Source organism: Rattus norvegicus, chromosome 15 (genome assembly GCF_021556685.1).
Source record: "Rattus norvegicus strain SHRSP/BbbUtx chromosome 15, alternate assembly SHRSP_T2T, whole genome shotgun sequence".
Classification (NCBI taxonomy): domain Eukaryota; kingdom Metazoa; phylum Chordata; class Mammalia; order Rodentia; family Muridae; genus Rattus; species Rattus norvegicus.
The window spans coordinates 70,116,836-70,137,974 of NC_141548.1; the positions used below are offsets into that span (position 1 = coordinate 70,116,836).

Sequence of the window (21,139 nt, forward strand, 5' to 3'; positions counted from 1 at the left end):
TTCACCCAGGATTTTATTCAGTCTTGGATTCCTCACCTCCGTACCATTATGGTTTTGTTTCACAGCAACAAAACATTACAAATATAATGTATAAAATATCTATGTAAACTTGGTACACAAAATTTGGTTATGTATAGTTAGTAATTCTTTTTCAAGGTAGTTGGTATCAGATGTGTTCGGATTTTGGCTTTTTGGGGGACTTGTAAACTTTCTATATTCTGAATATGACCCAAGTTGAAATGTAAAATTCATTTGTACTTCAGGTATGTCTCATGTATATACTAGTGGAGGATCTTAATAAAACATTCAATATGATGCCCTCTCACCAGTATCGTAGTCTTAAACTTTTCACAGTTCTCTCAGTTAGAAACTCCACGATTAGCATTTGCTTAGATTATATTCATACCAGGATTATCTCTACAATCCTTCTTTATGGTATAACTTAGCATTATAAAATCCTTTGTACATGACAGAACATGCATTCCTAATCAAATCAGAACTAGGCAACTTTCAAGGTGCCAAGAGAAATCCACTTTGTAGAAAACATTCTTGGAAAAAAATTACTTAAACATTTAAAAACACATGCCACAAAATACATGCATATGTACAAATGTGTATAGCTCTGTGTGTGTGTGTGTGTGTGTGTGTGTGTATGTGTGTGTGTTATGGACAATTTGTTTAGGTTCAGCTCAATGATGGAATCCTGAAAACACATGAAAGTTATGTTAGTTGTTGCCTAGGAACTTGACTGTGGGGGCAAACACTAGTGCAGATTACTCATAAGAAAGGAGCTATTTCCAAAGTGAGTGACTCAAGAGACCATAATTAGATAGTAACCATATCTAAAGTCTGGGCATAGAAACTATTTGGACAAGCAGACAGAGAACTTACTCATAAGGAAACAGAAAAATAAAAGTCATATATTTTATATCAGAATATTTAAAGAACTTGAGTTCAGCTTTTGTTCTTTAGAAAATTTTGTTTTGCACACATATATGTGACACATATAAAGCCTTGATTTCCATTGGGAGAGGACTGTTTTTATCTTTCTATTCCCATTCTCTTCCTATTTAAATCATTTTCTTTTGCTATTTAAATTTATACGCTAAATGAAACTATTATCAAAGCTAAATGAAACTATTATCAATAAATAAATTTGTTTTTGTCCAAGGGTATATTTAAAAACTGGCACATTATAAGTTTATTATCCTATATATAGTAGTCAACTTGTAGTTTAAAGTAATATTTCATGGTTTTAGAAATGATTAAGCCAAGCACAGTTAAAAGAAGCTTCTTTTTATTAGAAATCTCTGATAAATACATATACATTTATTCACTAATCATTAAAATGTTCAAATATACTGTTTCATGAATTTTAAATGATTTTTGTCTCTTTAAAATATTACTTTCCACTATGGCTAGATTAGGATAATTTCAACTATTCTTTTAATATTTGGAAAACATAATGTGACATACCCATTTGTCAATATATTCTAAAGAGTAATAATTTGGAAGTTGGTAAAGGATGAATTAAAAGTTATGAACACTTTAAAATAAATGACTTTTTAAACACTTATTTATTATTGTCTTATCCAAGGATCTCTTGGAATCACTATTTTAATGCATGAACTAGGAAGCTCTCTGGATGCATTAATTATACTAAAATATTTGTATAGCAAAGATGATTTATATAAATTCATCATAAAGCATTGCAATTACAATTGCTTTAATATTCTATGATTGTTTCTCAAAAGTAAAACAAATATGAATATGGTAATTTGCTTTATATATCGATGTATTTTTAAATTTATAACAAATATCATAGATTTAGACAGTGATGATAATTGAGAAAAACCTCCTAAATCTTATTTTTAAAGCATTGAAAAATGGAAAATGAAATATAAATAATCTAAGATCCTAAAGAGGTCATTTTGTTTTTCTTCTCCTTCTGGGTAGCAAAATGACACAAGCTTCTTGGCCCACATAAGCCATAAAGATTGATTTTGCTGACAACAATAGAAAGAGACAGGATTTTTTTTTATTCATTTACAAAACAGCAATTTCAATAGTACAAGAACAAAAAGCCAAATGACAAGTGCACACACGTTACTGGTATTACAAACAGAAAACCATGAACTCAAGCACAAAACATGTTCCTGCTCTGTGATGTTGTGTACTATCTTTGGTAGGACTTTATAAAAATGGACCCAATCGGATAGTCAATCTGAAGAAGCTGCATAATATAGTAATTGGCTCCCCTGATTCTGTTCAAGACGACTTTTTGTAAATTGTCTTCAATCTCCGGAATAGTGTTGATGATGTCAGTAAAAGTCGAGGGGTCTAGAAAACTAACAGCTGCTGCAATAGCTCTATGACTGAAGCACTGGGACTCTTATGTGTGGTCTTACTGCTGAACGTCCTAGCTAAAAAAAGAGATAAAGATAATTCCCCTTGTCTGTATTTTGTTATATTTGTTTTGGAGAGTGCATATTGATATTGGGGTCTTCTGAGTTTACCAATTTAATCTCTCCAGGTAACATACTCACAAGTACCTAGAAATTTCATTTTGGCAAATGTTTGAGATTCCTTAGCATGTCAAGTTGACTCGTCAATCAAAGTATAAAAGCAACATAACTTACATCACAGTGGATAGTAAATATGACATTTCTGTGCTCTGGAAATAAGGAAACCCTATCTCCACCTTACAAATCTCTTCATTTTCTCTGTAAAAATTTCATTTTAAATTTATGTATTTGCTTGAAGGTGTCTGTGTGAGTGCCATACATGTATTTATGGAAGTGTCTGTGTTGTACTAAATAAGGTGCCAAACTGCCTTAATCTGAAGTTTCACATGGATAGGGGCCAAACAAACAGATATGGAGGATTGAAAATAATTCTGAATTCTGAAAAAGAAGGAAGTATTCTTAATTGTTGAGCAATCACTCCAGCCCACATCTTCTAAGATGTCACTCAAGACTACCTTTATCCAAGGAAGAGAAATATTTCTTTCTTTCTATGTTATGCTCTTTGCCATACAGATATTCTTAGCCCGCTAATGTGTGAAGCAAAAATGAACACATAGCAAAATTGGCATTAATATATAACATACACAGAAAAAATAATCTAGGAAGTGTGTTTTTCAAAGTAGGTCTTCAAAACAAGCACAAAATAGAAATAAATATTAGTGTTACAGCAAAGTTAATGCTCATTTGTAATCTCAACTACGATTACAAAATATGATGTGCCTTTTAAGACTCATAGATACAAGACATTTAAATAGTAAGTATTAGGTAAACGGTGTAATGCTTTCAGGTTTTCTTCAAAACTGTAACAGGAATACCATGTATCTCATTTTTGTTTATTCTTGATATTATAGAAATAGCAGATTTTTGCATTATTTGAAATTCTTCACTATTTCTTTGGGGAAAGATAATATTGCCATATAAACTAGAGAACAACCTATGAGGGTATTTTTTAAAATGTTGGATCATGAGTATAGAATCAATATCCTATTTTTCTAGTTATAAGCCATTTTAACATTCAATGCTTTGTTTCGTGTGGATGTGCCTCATTTATAGTACACTATTTTACTGATTTTACAATTTAAAAATTTTATCACTGAAATAGCCAAGGCTCTTACATGTGATGCTGTATTATAAGTAAATAAAATATGATATAATATTGTATTATTCATCATTCCAAATGTATCATTTTCATTTGGAGGAGAAAATAAAGCTCAAAGTATGCAATTGTTCTCCCAGGATAAGAAACTAATCAATGTTAAGGCAAAGCTTAAAACACATTCTCTAAACTCTGTTCTCCACCATGTATTCTACTTGCAAATACATTCTGACTTCTGATTTAACATGTCCCACTTCTCTACCTCTAAGGATAGGAAGTGCAAAAGTAACTTATATTTGCAAGATGTAATTGTCATTTCAGAGGCTTACTGCTGAATAAGCTCATCCTTTCTAGTACTTTCTGAACTCTTGCTGGCTGCTGAAACTCAGCTGTTCTGACTCAGACTGCTCTCTCCAAGCTGACTGATTCAACCTGGCTTCTCTCAGCTTCTAACTGAATTGCTCTGCTTGGTAGTAAATGAACTCTGGCAATTGATTCTAATCTTCTGGCTCCTTCTTATTCTCTGGCTTCAAGTGCCTCTACTGACATGCACTAAACTGCAGGAATTCATGAATGAACTCAACTCCATTACATTGCACTCACTGTGGTAACTCCAAATTGGTTCTTTCTCTCTCTGTCTCTCTGTCTCTCTGTCTCTCTGTCTCTCTCTGTCTCTCTGTCTCTCTCTGTCTCTCTGTCTCTGTGTGTGTGTGTCTCTCTCTCTGTCTCTGTCTCTCTCTGTCTCTCTCTCTGTCTCCCTCTCTGTCTCTCTCTGTCTCTCTCTGTCTCCCTCTCTGTCTCTCTCTGTCTCTGTCTCTGTCTCTGTCTCTCTCTCTCTCTCTCTCTCTCTCTCTCTCTCTCTCTGTGTGTGTGTGTATGTGTGTGCTGCTCTTAAATATCTTCTCCTTCTTCTGCTGTTCTAATAAGAGCTGTGTTAATCCTAACTATGACTCATTCTGTCCAATCTAACTCTGATTTATCACTTTGTTTGTCCCACAACTTCATTTTAAAACATGGCTGCTTCCTTGTACAAAGTAATTTTACCTTAAAGTAGTAAGGGCTTGTCTGCATTCCAGCCAGAGAGAATAAAAATGTGTGATGTGTCTGTCTTCCAGCCAGATCACACAGACCTAGGTTTTAGGATGTGATCCATTTCCATAGCAGCCATGTTGGTGTATTAAAATTCCTTTAGAATGGAGAGTTTCAAAAGAAACAGATTAGCTTACTAAAAAGAAGATTATATTTTTGTTCCCAGAAACAATTCCTTCCAAGTGTTAAAATGTTAAATGGAATACAAGTTATGGGGTGGGGAAAGCAAAATACTGTTATTGCCTGTAGTCTCTGACTTATTTTAAATACATGCCATTTTGTTCTAGCACAAATCATTCTTTGTTAGTTATCAAAATATTTTTAAGGTTAATGTTTGTCTTTAATTTTTACATTTTGTCACTTATTGACAAAGAAAAAATTATTTTCCAAGTTTTCAAATGTTCAAAATAACTACAAAATATCCTTGGCATTCATTGTTTCTGCCTATCTGCAATTTATTTTTATTATTGATTTGTTGTTTGTTTGTTTTTGTTAAGTTCACCTAATTTAGTTATCATCTTTTTGTTACCCATAATTCTTGGAGGTTCTATTAGTCCAGATAACCTAGTATAAACCATAAACTGGATGACCTAAGATAGATTACAGCATACCTCAGTACAGGGCTAGTAAGTTAAGTGAACTCAGCTCAGGCAGCTACTTGAGAATTCACAAATAAATCATTGAAATACTGAGTGTACCCCTCACATTGTCCAGGAGTTGGTCCACTTCTTCATCCTCGTGGAGATGCTCTTAAGGTTGTCCATAGTTGTGCATGCAGAGATGGGAGTAGTTTGAAGGCTAATTCCCCTTTAACAGTAGTGTGTGGAAACTGAGGCAGCTGTTTTCCTACATTGCCAGTACACTGTGTACAAATTCTACATCACTGCAATGAGTAGCAATACATCCTCGTTATATCATGCTTACAAAGTCATTATTTCATATTGTTGGAGATTTTTGTCTCTGCTACACTAGTGTTCATCCACTGTAGAATGCTGTGGAGAAGTTAATTACAGGGTTCTGCTTAGAGAAACATCTATGAGTATAAACAAATCCAAGATATGCTGTCTATTTTTGGATTTCCTGGGGCCTGATGACTCACCAGAGTAAAAAAATAAATTTGATTTCTCTGGCTTCCCAGGTAACTCACATTTCATATGCTTTCCTAAATAGACAGGAAATAATTGAAACTCTATTTTAGTACCATTAGGAACATGGTGATTTTAACATTTATTTTATCTGTTTTTTTTTCTATTTTTAGTCTGTTTTTCTAGTTATTTGTTTTGGTAGAATCACAGAATTGGCTTTATATCATCTGTGTAGTACTTTTAAAAATATACATTATCCTTCCCTTTATCATAGTCACATCTGTACAAAGTCATCTAAAGAGAATCCATGACTTTTTCCTGTTCTCAAAACTATCACATTTTCTCAAAAGTTAACAGATGTTTCTTTGTATTGCAAGTTCACAATCGAATGTGAATTTGTTTTGTGAAAGGAATATTAAAAGAATAATAATAAAGTTATATCTTTAGACCATATAATTTTAAGTACACATATAGATAGTGCTTCTAAGCACATATAGATATGCTACAAAATCACATAAAATAGAATATGAAACATCCAGAGAAATAAACTATATGGGTACCTGGTTATATTAAGATTATTAGGTATTATTTAATGTCATTACTAGCTTCAAAAGCAAACTATCAAAATGACATATTTCCAAATATTAAAAATGTCTCTGCATCCTTATTAATAATAATTCTGACATTTACATATTATTTTTATTTCTTATTAGTGAAACATTTCATCCTCTGAAGGGTGTCACAGGGAAATAGGCAAGAGCAAAGAGTTCTGGATTTTTCTTGGCTTGACCTATTTTTGGAAAAAGGGCTTAGTTTTGGGAAAGTGCAGGTTTTGGGTAATATAGGAATCTGAGATTGGATTCACTGATGTCCAGGTAAAGCCAGGAGTGGTGATACACTCCTGGAATGGCAATGCTAGGTACAGGGAGTTCACCAAGATTCTCAGGAGCTGTACAACAGATTCCTGGATCTAGCTGAATCTTCTGTTCAGTTAATAAGAGGCCCTGTATCAAAAATACCACAGAAAATGATAAAAAGAGGCCCTTCAACATCAACCTGTGGTCATCATTTGCAGAGAAATTCATAAACCACACAAACAATAATCAACTGATTAATCTGCATCTTACCTCTAAGATATTAGAGTAGTGGTTCTCAAACTGTGGTTATCCACCCCTTTGGGGGGATCAGATATCAGATATCCTGGACTTCATATCTCCACATTTTGCTTCATAATATTAGCAAAATTGCAGTTATGAAGTAGCAAAGAAAAAATTTTATGGTTGCAGGTCACCAGAGGGTTGCAGAAAGCCACAAATAGAGTGACAATGGCTGTTCTTATTGCATTCTGCTACTTTGATAAAAGACTGAACAAAGGCAACTTGGAGATGGAATCATTCATTTGTCTTGCACCTCATGGTCACAATGCATCCTTAAGGAAAGTCAGGGTAGGGACTGAAGAAACAAAACACCTCCGAATGATGCTTAACGGTTTAATTTATAGCTTGTTTCCCAGATAATCCTCAGCTTTGCTTTTTGTATTTCCCAACCCCACCTGCCCAGGGATGCTGTCCTACACAGTGATCTGGACCTTCCACATCCATCGTCCCTCAAGGCAATATTTCACAGAGATGGTAAAGGTTCAATCTAATGAAAGCAATTCTTCAGTTAGATTCCTGGTTTCTAGATAACTCTAAGTCGTGTCTAGTAAATGATAAAATTAATGAAGTTAGTACTAGGTGACTCTAAGTCATGTCTAGTAAATTAAGCAAGTTAGTATATAATTTTGGCTTAATAAGTAGGAATTTTGCCTATGACTGTTTTTGATATTTTTATGTATATAGCTTTAAGGAAGAACACTTTGCCTTAAGTAACCAATTTGAGAGCTTTTTTCTGAGAGAGGCTAATTTTCCAATTTGACAGTAGTCATTTGTCACCTATATATTATTGTGTGTAGGACACGAGATTTTCTTCTCTCATGTTCGCACATGTTTAGATATTACCATTGTTCTTATCTTATTTATGCACACAAACAAAAAGAACTCAAAATGTATTGTTTATATATTATGCATACTGAATTAAATAAATTATATAACTATATATAATATATATCACTAATAAAGTAAAATAGTCAATCAAGGTGAGAGTGAGGGTTAATATGGAAAGGTTGAAGGAAAAGGACTTAGGAATAGATACCCATGTGGGGCAGGCTCTGAATGGCTATTCCTTCCCTCTGTGCTCCAAACTTTTGTCTCCATCTCCTCCTATGAATACTTTTGATCACTCTTTTAAGAAGGAGTGAGGCATCCACACTTTGATCGTCCTTCTTCTTGAGCTTCATGTAGTCTGTGGATTGTATCCTGGGTAATTCGAGCTTTTGGACTAATATCCACTTATCAGTGAGTGCATATCATGTGTATTTTTCTGTGATTGGGTTACCTCATTCAGGATGATATTTTCCAGTTCAATTCATTTGCTTATGAATTAGATGAAGTCATTGTTTTTGATAGCTGGGTAGTACTCCATTGTGTAAATACACCACAATTTCTGTATTCATTCTTCTATTGAAGGGCATCTGTGTTCTTTCCAGCTTCTGGCTATTATAAATAAGGCTGCTATGAACATAATGGAGCACATGTCCTTGTTATATGTTGGAGCATCTTTTGGGTATATGCCCAAGAAAGGTATAGCTGGGTCCTCAGGTAGTGCAATGTCCAATTTTCTGAGGAACCTCCAGCCTGATTTCCAGAGTGGTTGTACCAGCTTGCAATCCCAGCAGAAAGAGGAGTGTTCCTCTTTTTCCACATCTATGACAGCATCTGTTGTCACCTGAGTTTTGATCTTAGCCATTCTGATTGATATGGGGTGGTTATTTTGATTTGCATTTCCCTGATGACTAAGGATGTTGAACATTTCATTAGGTGCTTCTCAGCCATTGAATATTCCTCAGTTGGGAATTCTTTGTTTAGCTCCGCACCCCATTTTTAATAGGGTTATTTGATTCTCTGGAGTCTAACTTCTTGAATTCATTGTATATATTGGATATTAGCCCTCTATCAGATATAGGACTGGTAAAGAACTTTTCCCATTTGTTGGTTTCTGTTTTGTCATAATGACAATGTGTGTTCTTTAACTTAAAGAAGCAGTGCAATTTTATGAAGTGCCATTTGTCTATTCTTGATCTTAGAGCATAAGCCATTGGTGTTCTAATCAGGAAATTTTCCCCAGTGCTCATGTGTTAAAGGCGCTTTTCCATTTTTTTCTTCTATTAGTTTCAGTGTATCTCGTTTTATGTGAAAGTTCTTAATCCAATTGGACTTGAGCTTTGTCCAGGGCAATAAGAGTAGATTGATTTGCATTCTTCTACATGCTGAACTCCAGTCGAACCAGCACCATTTGTTGAAAATGCTGTCTTTTTTTCCATTTAATAATTTTAGCTCCTTTGTCAAAGTTCAAGTGATCATAGGTGTGTGGGTTCATTTCTGGGTCTTCAATTCTATTTCGTTGATCCACCTGCCTGTCTCTGTACCAATACCATGCAGTTTTTTGTTTGTCTGTTTGTTTGTTTGTTTTTTATCACAATTGTTCTGTGATACAGATTGAAGTCAGGGATGGTGATTCCCTGAGAAGTTCTTTTATTGTTGAGGAATCTGTTTGCTATCCTGGGTATTTTGTTATTCCAAATGCATTTGGAAATTTCTCTTTCTAACTCTATGAAGACTTGAGTTGAGATTTTGATGGGGTTTACATTGAATTTATAGATTGTTTTTGGCAAGATTGCCAATTTTACTATACCAATCCTGCTAATCTATAAGCCTGGGAAATCTTTCTATTTTCTGAGACCTTCTTTGATTTTCTTTTTCAGAGACTTGAAGTTCTTGTCATACAGATCTCTCACTGGCTTGGTTAGAGTAACACCAAGGTATTTTATATTATTTGTTGCTATTGTAAAAGGTGTTTCCCTAATTTCTTTCTTGGCCTGTTTATCCTTTGAGTAGAGGATTTGTTTGAGTTAATTTTATACTCAGCCAATTTGCTGAGGTTATTTATCAGGCTTAGGTTATTTATCTGGTGGAACTTTGGGAGTCACTTAAGTATATTATCATATCATCTGCAAATAGTGATATTTTGACTTCTTCCTTTACAATTTGCATCACTTGACCTACCTTTGTTGTCTGATTGAACTGGCTAGAACTTCGAGTTCTATATTAAATATGTAGGGAGAGACTGGGCATCCTTGTCTAGTCCCTGATTTCATTGGGATTGCTCCATTTAATTTGATGTTGGCTACTGGTTTGCTGTATACTGCTTTTACTATGTTTACATATCGGCCTTGAAATCATGATCTTTCCAAGACTTTGAAAATGAAGGGGTGTTGAATTTTGTCCAATGCTTTCTCAGCATCTAATGAGATGATCATGTGTTTTATTTTTTTCCTTTGAGTTTTTTATATAGTGGATTACTTTGATGGATGTCCATTTATTAAACCATCCCTGCATCCCTGGAATGAAGCCTATTTGATCATGATGGATGATCATTTTGATGTGTTTTTGGCTTCAGTTTGTGAGAATTTTATAGAGTATTTTTGTGTATAATTCATAATGGAAATTGGTCTGAAGTTCTCTTTCTTTGTTGGATCTTTGTGTGGTTTAGGTATAAACGTAATTGTGGCTTCAAACAAGGAATTGGGTAGTGTTCCTTCTGTTTCTATTTTGCGGAATAGTTTGGAGAGTATTCATATTGGGTCTTCTATGAAAGTCTGCTAGAATTCTGCACTAAACCCATCTGGTCCTGGGCTTTGTTTGGTTGAGAGACTTTTAATGACTGCTTCTATTTATTTAGGAGTTGTGGGACTGTTTAGATGGTTTATCTGATCCTGATTTAACTTTGGTTTGTTATCTGTCTACAAAATTGTTCATTTCCTCAAGATTTTCCAGTTTGGTTTAATATAGGCTTTTGTAGTAGGATCTAATGGTTTTTTTTTTTTTTAAATCTCCTCAGTTTTGTTGTTATTTCTCCCTTTCCTTTTTGATTTTGTTAATTTGGACACTCTCTCTCTCTCTACTCTTTGTTTAGACTGACTAAGGGTTTATCTATCTTGTTGATTTTCTCAAAGAACCAGCTCCCATTTTGTTGATTCATTTTATAGTTCTTTTTGTTTCTACTTGGTTGATTTTAGCCCTGCATTTGATTAGTTCCTTCTGTGTGCTCCTTTTTGGTGTATTTGCATTTTTTATTGTTGCTTTTGTTTTTTTGCTGGCCTCGCTCGACCTGGCCAGCAAGAAAACACGCGGGGACATATGAATCCTTGCTGTAGCCAAAACTTTTATTGAAATCTTAAGGAGAAACCCCGCGCGCCCGCATGGCGTGGCTTATATACACCCTAGCGCGGCACATCCACACCTGATTGGTCGCTTACCCATGATCTCATTAGGCACGCCCCGGAGTGGGCAAAGACCTGGCACGAAGGCACTCTTGCACATGCGCACACAGTTAACTTCCTGAAAGGAAGTCGGCTGGTGTGGCGGAGGCCAGCGCCATCTTTTAATGGCGGAAGCTATCCTGGCCTTCCACGTGGGGCGCAGTGGAAGCCAGCGCCATCTTGTGGTGGCAAATGTTATAGCGGCCCTCTACATTTGTTGCTTGTTTTCTTTTCTAGTGCTTTCAGATGTGTTGTTAAGCTGCTAGTGTGTATTCTCTCTAGTTTCTTTTTGGAGGCACTCAAAGCTGTGAGTTTTTTTCTTAACACTGTTTTCATTGTTTCCCATAAGTTTGGGTATGTTGTGCCTTTATTTTCATTAAATTTTTAATAGTATTTCTTTTTATTTCTTCCTTGAGCAAGTTATTTTTGAGTAGAGCAATGTTCAGCTTCCATGTGTATATGGGCTTTCTGTCATTTTTATTGTAATTGAAGACCAGCCTTAGTCCATGGTGATCTGATAGGATGCATGGGATTATTTCAATTTTCTTGTATCTGTTCAGACCTATTGTCTGTATTGCTTCTCTATATCTCTGTTTAGTTTCTGTTTCTATGATCTGTCCATTGCTAAGAGTGGGATATTGAAGTCTCCCACTATTATTGTGCAAGGTACAATGTGTGCTTTGAGCTTTAGTAAAGTTTCTTTTATGAATGGAGGTGCCCTTGCATTTGGAGTAATGATATTCATGATTGAGAGTTCATCTTGGTGGATTTTTTCCATTGATGAATATGAAGTAGCCTTCCTTGTCTTTTTTGATAACTTTTGGTAAAAAAAAAATTATTCAATATTAGAATGGCTACTACAGCTTTTGTCTTGGGGCCATTTGCTTGGAAAATTGTTTTTCAGCCTTTTACTCTGAGGTAGTGTCTGTTGTTGTCACTGAGGTATGTTTCCTGCATGTACCAAAATACTGGATCCTCTTTAAGTATCCAGTCTCTTAATCTGTCTTTTTATTGAGAATTGTGTCCATTGATATTGAGAGATATTAGGAAACAATGATTGTTGTTTCCTGTTATTTCTGTTGTTAGAGGTAGATGTTTGTGTGGCCATCTTCTTTTGGTTTAGTTGACATTAGATTACTTTCTTGTTTTTTGTAGGGTGCAATTTTCCTTCTTGTGTTGGAGTTTTCCATCTATTATTATTTTTAGGGCTGGGTTTGTGGAAAGATATTGTGTAAATTTGTTTTTGTCACGGAATATCTTGGTTTCTTCATCTATGTTAATTGAGAATTTTGCTGGATATAGTAGCCTGGCCTGGCATTTGTGTTCTGTTGGTGTCTTTATGACATCTGCCCAGGATCTTCTGGCCTTCATAGATCTCAAAAATCTGGGATAATTCTGATAGACCTGCCTTTATATATTACTTGACCATTTTTCCTTACTGCTTCTAATATTCGTTATTTTGTTAACTTGTGCACCATTATGTGAGAGGAGGAATTTCTCTTTTGGTCCAATCTATTTGGAGTTCTTTAGACTTCTTGTATGTTTATGGGCATCTCTTTCTTTAGGTTAGGAAAGTTTTCTTCTATAATTTTGTTGATGGTATTTACTGGCCCTTTAAGTTGGGAGTCTTTGCTCTCTTCTATACCTATTATCCTTAGATTTGATCTTCTCATTGTGTCCTGGATTTCCTGGGTGTTTTGGGTTAGAAGGTTTTTGTGTTTTACATTACCTTTGACAGTTGTGTCAATGTTTTCTTTTGTATCTTCTGCCCCTGAGATTCTACCTTCTATCTCTTATATTTTGTTAGTGAGGCTTGCGTCTATGACTCCTGAACTCTTTCCTAAGTTTTCTATCTCCAAGGTTGTCTCCCTTTCTGATTTCTTTATTGTTTCTATTTCCATTTTTAGATCCTTGATGGTGTTGTTCAACTCCTTTACCTGTTTGGTTGTGTTTTCCTGTAATTCTTTAAGGGATTTTTGTGTTTCCTGTTTAAGGGCTTCTACCTGTTTACCTGTGTTGTCCCGTATTTATTTAAGGGAGTTATTTATGTTCTTCTTAAAGTCCTCTAACCTCATCATGAATTGTGATTTTAAATCAAAATCTTGCTTTTCTGGTGTGTTAGAGTATCCTGGGCTTACTGTGGTAGGGTAACTGAGTTCTGATGATGCCAGGTATCCTTGGTTTCTGTTGCTTAGGTTCTTGCCCTTGCCTCTTACCATCTATTTAGCTCTGATGTTTGCTGGTCTTGCAGTCTCTGATAGTGGCTTGACCCTCCTGTAGGTCTCTGTATGTCAACACTCACATTCTTCCTGGGTGATCTGGGTACAGAGAGCTGTCCCACAGGGTCAGCTCATGGCCCTGACAGAAACCAGAAGGATCCTGTCCCAGACTGCTCCTTGATTCCTGTGACCAGAGGACTCCAGTTGGGTTCCTCTGGGGCCAGGAATGTGGTCAGGAATGGTGGTCTAACCTGTGCTCTCAGGATTGTCCCTACTTCTGAGAATCCAGCTCTCTACTCAAAGGATCTGGGTATAGAAAGCTGTCTCACAGGGTCAGCTCTGGGCATAGGCAGTAAACTGTGGTTTATAAATTTCAAGTGCATAAGAGTTTTTAAAAATATAATATTTTACTTAGTTGTTATGAAAACATCTTGCATCATTTCCATCTAATAAGAAGTATTAGCAAACATCAAGAAATGGTAAATGTTTGTTATTATAACAAGGTATATTTTACTTAGTAAAGAGAGCTGTGCACTCCTAGTGCTTCCTATTCAACTGGCTAATCTTTTTAGTATGTCGTATAGATAGCAATTCGAATTGTCTTTTCTGGGATCCTTTCATTGACTTTCCCAGCTCTGGGTTAATGATATCTGATATATTAATGATAACTCAAAGACCGCATCTTGGCTAAATTTACATCATAAATCAGCATACACTAGAAATCTGAGGTTTTTATTCTCAAAAGCCATCTATGTGACATTTTCTGACACAACTTTTGCTATAAGATTATGGATATGTCCATATATAGCATCAGACCTTAAAGCAGAAATTATTAATTTTTATTAATCATGTGATATTTCTACTTTTCTAATGTTTTGAAACTATGTTAATATGAATTTTAAAGTACTACATGCTTAACTGATTTTTTTATAATATGTAATTCACATTCTTTATCTCTAGGACATGCTATGCCTTTGGTAGAACAACTATACAAGGATTTAATAGTTTATGTTAGATTATATATAGAATAAAAGTTTTCATCTTTACTTACATCCACTTAGATATGCCTCTTGTAAATAAAATATAATTGGATATTAACCCAATCTAACAACACTATTTTTATCATTTGGATATTTAATTTGTTTACATTTGAAATGTTTCCCACATGTTGGAATTTAAAATTCTTTTATCAATTGTTTTCTTTGGCTACATGTTCATTGTTTCTTCTATCAGTTCTCTTGTGTATTGTATTGTTCTGTTTATTTTTCTTTTGTTCTAAATATATCCTTTAATATTCACTTTCAAGAATATTAATATAGTCATAATTGCTATTGACATGGCAAGAATAGAGAAATATATACAAATAATATCTAAAGAATGATGTTTATGTCAGGTCTTACATTTTATAATTTTAATTGTAAAATTATAAATAAGAACATCCATAGAGTTTTTAAGTCCCTTTCAATTTCTCTTGTTTATCTGGTTTGTAATTTGGACTTTGATGTAATGTCTATTGACTATTTTGCTATGATATCATACCATTCATCTAAGGAGAATTTGTATTTATTTTTCTGTCAGTCCAGCATGGACAGTATTGTCCTGAGTCTCAGTGATCAATGGGAAATGTTAAGCTGATTTGAAGCTGAACTAATGTGCTGATAGCAATCTATCATTTCTCTCCATATTGATTCCTAATATGCATGACTCCAGACTAGAATTAAAAACATAAAATCTATCCAGTGCCTCCTCAGAGTTTAGCAATTCACTCTTGAGAATACTACCCTGTTACGGTATCTCTTAGTGTCAAGGCATCGCATCTTATCAGAACACAATGCCTTTGCTTCCTTTCTTTGAAGAAACTGCAGAGAAACCCAGCAATTTAATTTCCTTCTAAATTCCATTCTAACTTAAGACATGTCAATGTTACACGACTTGAATTACATCAATTTTTGTTGCTGAAACTCTTGGATATAATCTTGCATATCTTTATAGGTGATGTTTATCTTTAATAAATTAAGAAATAAATGCGTCCATTGTATTAAAAAAAAGTACATGGTGGTGGATAATTTTTTCATTTCTTTTCATTTCTTTTATTGGATTTTTTTTATCTACATTCAAATGTTATTCTCTTTCCTGGTTTCCCCGCCAGAAACCCACTATCCCATCCCTCTTACCCTTGCTTCTGTGAGGGTGCTCTCTCACCCACTCACTTGCTCCCTCCTTCCTCCCTGCCCTGAAATTCCCCTACACTGGGGCATTGAGTTTTGATGGGACCAAGGTGGTGGATGAATATTAATCTTGGTCAACTCAAAACATCTGTATATAGAAGCATTTTTTCGGGGTTTGGAAAATGAGATTGATGTGTGTAGTAATCAGAGTCACTATAGTATAGCCACATACCTCAAGCTATCTATTGAAAATAAATATATAAAGAAAAAAAGTATCTAACTCTGTACAGGTCATTCATCTTCTAGGACATGACACATTCCTGATAATATGATTGGTTATACCAGTTCACATGAATTTAACCTGTCATATTATATTTGAGAAAATCCTCTAATAAAACAGTTTAGAAAAGACATCTCCAGTAGGAGAAATAAGAAGTCACCTTGTCATTTGTTTCTCTTACTCTGTGATCTGTCCTCCTCTTTCTTACAGGGAATCTGACAAGGTTGTCAAACTGATATTGCAAAGATTGCAAGGAATGGTCTCTTGGGGCGGGGAAATATAACCACATACTAGTTATATAAGTGAAGCCAGGAGGATTGCTACTTTCGATCCAGTTCCATAAGGGAAGGTATTTGGAAGAAGCCTGTGTTGTGCCATTATAGAAATGTCAGTACAATGTTAAGGCTTTACACAGCCCATGGGTTTTACACTTAAATTGGATCCAGCAAGAATAGAAAAGATTTAAAGTCAACCCAGGAAACAGTCATTTAGTGTGGTAATCAAGCAGAATTTTTCTACAACCAGCAGTATGAAAAACACCTCTGTCGTTTCCACTTTCATGACTAACCAATAACTCACAAAGGGAACCTACTAAAATTAGATATTTTACACACCTTATGGAATTTTTCCTGAATTACCTGCTGGATGGTGGATTTTGCTGTTCTTGCTGAATTTTACAGTGTATTTGAGACTTTTATGAAAACAAGGTAGAAATTACAAGTGCCAAGATTGCTCTGAGTTTGAGCTAAACATAGTAAGCTATTCTTCCCTTTCTAGTGAGAATAATTATGTATAAATCAGACTACAGTTACAGAAACAATATCAAGAAGAATAAATAATTATTAATTGTTAGCAATTAATAGTCAGTACTTGGGCCGATGGAGTAGCTCAGTGCAGTACTTGCATAGCATGAGACCCTGGATTCAATCCCTGGCATCACAAAAAAAAATCAAACAATAAATTAAAATGCTGTGTGAGTACCACACTTCTAATGTGTGCGTATGTGCAGCGTGTTGGGATTTCTGGAGACAGGCTCATTGCAATATAATTTATAATTTATATTGCATATTTTCTTAATCAAGGTACATGGATTTGTGGTGATTTTTAATTATCCCAGAAAACCCTAAGAACAATCACCTTTAATTATACCTTTTTGGCTGCTTAATGAAACACTAGTCCTCACATGGCCCATTGATACTCTTCAGGGGAATGTTATACATGAATCACTATATAGCAGATTCTAAAGAAAGGTATGTAAAATAGTATCATTTTCTAGGGTCACTTATTTCTTAACTTGCAAATATCACACTTTGCATGGCTATTAAACATAAACCATATATTATTACAGTATGGCAAACAAAGTAAAGAAAGGCTGAAGAGCTGCTGAGTCTTCTGTTCTACCCACCAGTCTGATCTCACTGTAGAAAAGGGCTCCTCATTTAAATGTAGTAAAACGTAATGACTTCAGTGATCAAAATAACTTTTAATATCAACATTATGTATATTTCAGTGAGAACCACAAGAGTTGCCAAACAGTAAAAAAAATCACTGCACAGTTTACGGCAAAACTATAGTAATTATGAGAACTTTGAAAATGCTACAGAACGCATCAAAAGCTCTGAGGGAGGCCTGAGCATTGGTCTTTCTCAAATTCGTAGTTGACTATTTTATAGAGTATTGAGAATTATTCTGGAACTCTTTAAATGAACAATGCTTAATTACATCATTCAAGCAGTACCTGCATTCAAGTGCAATTTTATTTAATTTATTCTGACAAACTCACAATTCGTTCATTCATTATTCATTAAACATACATTTATAGAATGCCTGCTGACAGGTGAGTGCTTTGTATAATTTTGACAATTTGTGATAAATGTTTGGGTTTTATCCTCCAAGACCTCACAGACAAGAACGTAAAATGATTCTTCTATTTGGGCTTCAATTGTTGCTCATAGATTGTTGCATACATAGTTATAGGAGAAAAGCAATCTCTTTTTAATTCTTTGTTGTTCTGATATATTCGATGTTTTTTCTCTCTCAATGACTCTGAAGATTCTTTTTTATACGTTTCTTTGTTCATTTGATCCGTCAAACATTTAGCATACTTTTGAAATGCTCTGTAAACAGCTAATGTCTAGTGGAGTGGAACCTTTACTTTGGTAATTCTATTCTCTTCAACTGATTGACTTGAAAATCCACTTATGTACTAGGTAGACTTCAGATATCCTACTATAGCTATCTGGTAAACAGTATTCCAATTGCACCAGATTCAGCATTGCAAAGAAGCTTAGCTATGTTCTAAAGATCAATATACAAAAATTAGTCAGATTTCTGTTCACGGGCAATGAATAACATAACAGGGAAATTAATAAACCAATTTATATGAAATAATATTAAAAGAATTAATTATTCAAGTCTTAATTTAATAATGCATTTCACAATTATACACACGCTGAATCATAAACATTTTGAAATATGGGAAGTTACAAATAAATGAAAGAACACTGTTCAAAAGAACCAAAGGTGGTGATTAAGGACAGCCTTTAATCTAGAGCCAACTGAATATTTTACAGAAAGTAACATTTTTTGTTTCTAGAGTGTGAAAATTGTAAAGGCTCTCAAGTAGTCAATTCTTAAAAACAACAAAGATTAATACATCATATTTCTGTGTTTTAAACCATACTCTAAACCGTAGTTGTTCGAGAGACTCAGGCATCCCAGGCGATTATCTATGTCTGAATGTCAACAGACATGGAAATTTTTATTTGTGATGTTTCTTTTTAAGCAACTAAATTGCATAGTTCTAGGTGTAGATAACAATGGTGTATCATAATGTATGTCATAATAAACACGTGCGTTCTTTTTGTTTGTACTGCATGGGTTTTGTGATGGTGTGTGACCCATCACATACTGTAAAATTGGTACCATTGTTCGTTACAGGTTACTTGACCAAAGAAATGCTGCAACTAGCGTAGTTTTGTTAAACCATCATTGCAAACATAGATTTTCTGGTTTTAAGACAAGTTAGCACTTTATTCATTAATAAAGATATTTACTCCAGTTGCATATGTAACAGATGACTGCCTTAGCTGGTATCAGTGGGAGGGGATTCCATTGGTCCTGTGAAGGCTTGATGTCCCAGGGTAGGGGAATACTGGGGCAGTGAGGCAGGAATGGGTGAGTGGGTGGGGGAGCATAGAAGCTCTGAAATGTCACTGAACTCATAGAAGCAGGGGTGAGGAGAGGGAAGGGGATAGGGGCTCTTTGGAAAGGAAAGCAGGAAGTGGGATAACATTTGAAATGCAAATAAACAAAGTAACCAATAGAAACTTAAAAAAAAAAAAAAAAGCAGGTTTTACATACTTTGTTCAATCTCGTTTATCCAGCTACATTTTATTATCTGTTGGCTTCAAGCTGTACAAGACACTAAGAAGTGGAAAGTTTCTAACCTTGCTTCCTATTTTCTTGTCAATCATTTTCACAATAAAAGCAAACATAGTTTTTTACCCATTATTGCTTTTAATACATTTTTTTGTTTTAGTTTTAAAATTAACATATATTGATGTCATGTTTTCACCTCTACTTAATTAGACCGGTGGTTGTGTAATTTATTTTTTCTTTTCCTAAATCTTGATGAACCCTCATTTTTTCTACGGAAGTCAGAATTTCAATCACCATCATCCCCCCGGGATAACTTCAGCAGCTATAGATCAGATACTGTAGGTGGTGTCAAGTAGGAAAAGGGAGAAAGGGAGCCTTGGACTTCAGCACAGGAAAAATATGTTTTATTTGAATTTGGCTTCACAACTGCACTTTCATTTTCAGTTTTCCAGGACTGAATCCTGCTCATTTGACCTTCCTGGAAAGGAATCTTTTCATTGTCCTTGGTTCATTGTTCTTTTCCTTTTAGTGGAAAAGACATTTAAGAATCTTGTGCTGTTCTCATGCCAATTTCATAAATATATTCTTATTTAGCTTTCCAAGACATTCAGAAATGCTTTCTTTTGTACAATTACATCTCTTGGCACCATGACCAAATACCAGAGAGAAACAATTTAAGAAAGAAAAACTTTATTTAGGCTCATGGTTTTAGAAGAGCTGGTCCATTATGGTAAGGAAAGATGACATCCAGAGAGACTCTAAGCATAGCAATATGCATATCATCTGGCATCTCTAAACATTGGCGGAATATTAGGAAGCAGGGGATGGGACTGGATATAGAAGATGGACCCAGAAAACTGCTGGCACTGACAAGTCCTCCAGCTTGTTTATTTCCCAAAGGTTTCACAGTCTTCAGAAACCAACTCAGTAACCAAGGACCAACTGTTAAAACACATAAGACCATTGAGAATTTCAAACTAAAACTTTAAGGCTGGTATTATTTCATAAGGATAACATTTATATTTTTCTCTGGACAACTGTATTTTCTCTCTTCCTGGGTCTACTTTTTTGATTTTGTCCTATTTCTTAAATTAATTTTCCATGCTTCACATTTTGCTGTTGGCCAGTCACCCTTAGCTCTCTTTTCTGTCACTTGAATTGGGTCTATGATATCTGGACTAAACCACCATCCAAGACTACACATGGACAGACTCATTGCATATGTAGCAGACGATGACCTTGTTGGGCACAAATGGGAGGGGAGCCCTTGGTTCTTCCAAGGCTGAACCCCTCAGTGTAGGGGAATGTCAGGGCAGGGAGGTGGGAAGGGATGGGTAGATGATTAGGGGAACACCCTCATAGAAGGAGGAGGGGGGAGATGGGATAGGAGGTTTAGTGACGGAAAACCCGGAAAGGGGATAACATTTGAAATGTGAATTTTAAAAAATCTAATAAAAATGTTATAAAAAATAAAGTGTCTCGATATGTAGCACTGGTTAGCCTAGAACTTGCTATGTAAATGAATCTAGCTGGAGACTGTAAGAGATCTGCCTTTCATTGACATTCAAATGTTGGGATTAAAGGTGTGGGCAGAATTAGTATTGACACACCCAAAGACCAAGTTCTAATTACAAACGATTTCATTTGCCCCAAAGGGACAAAAGGCAATGAATAAGAGAAAAGATAAGAGGCAGAGGATGAGGGGCTGAGCTGGGAAACAAAGGAGAGAAAAAAGGGGTATTTGTTCCATGGGACAAAGGACTGCATTGAATAGAGAGGAGACACAAGTATCCCAAAGTCAAATTACAGTTAATAAAGGTGGAAACCTTATGCTCAATTTATTTTAATTGAGCATGCTAATTAGATTATCTAAAGGG

The 21,139-nt window shown here is 35.0% G+C and overlaps 1 protein-coding gene across 12 annotated transcripts in view; it reads left to right on the forward strand.

Annotated features, from left to right (window-relative positions):
- The window catches only part of LOC148001082 (uncharacterized), a 74,096-nt gene that overhangs the window by 29,862 nt on the left and 23,095 nt on the right, over positions 1-21,139 (forward strand). For 4 of the 12 annotated variants that reach the window (XR_015638376.1, XR_015638384.1, XR_015638377.1 and 1 more), the window contains one exon: positions 9,658-9,714. The exons of 7 other annotated variants lie outside the window; for them this stretch is intronic. Coding sequence is in view for 1 of the 5 variants with exons in the window: in XM_087586868.1 (XP_087442994.1) it covers positions 9,658-9,714 (57 nt within the window). In the remaining 4 variants the exon portion in view is untranslated. Of the gene's footprint in view, positions 1-9,657; positions 9,715-17,391; positions 17,719-21,139 lie in introns of all 12 variants that reach the window. One more of the 12 variants, XR_015638380.1, reaches the window with a different exon arrangement.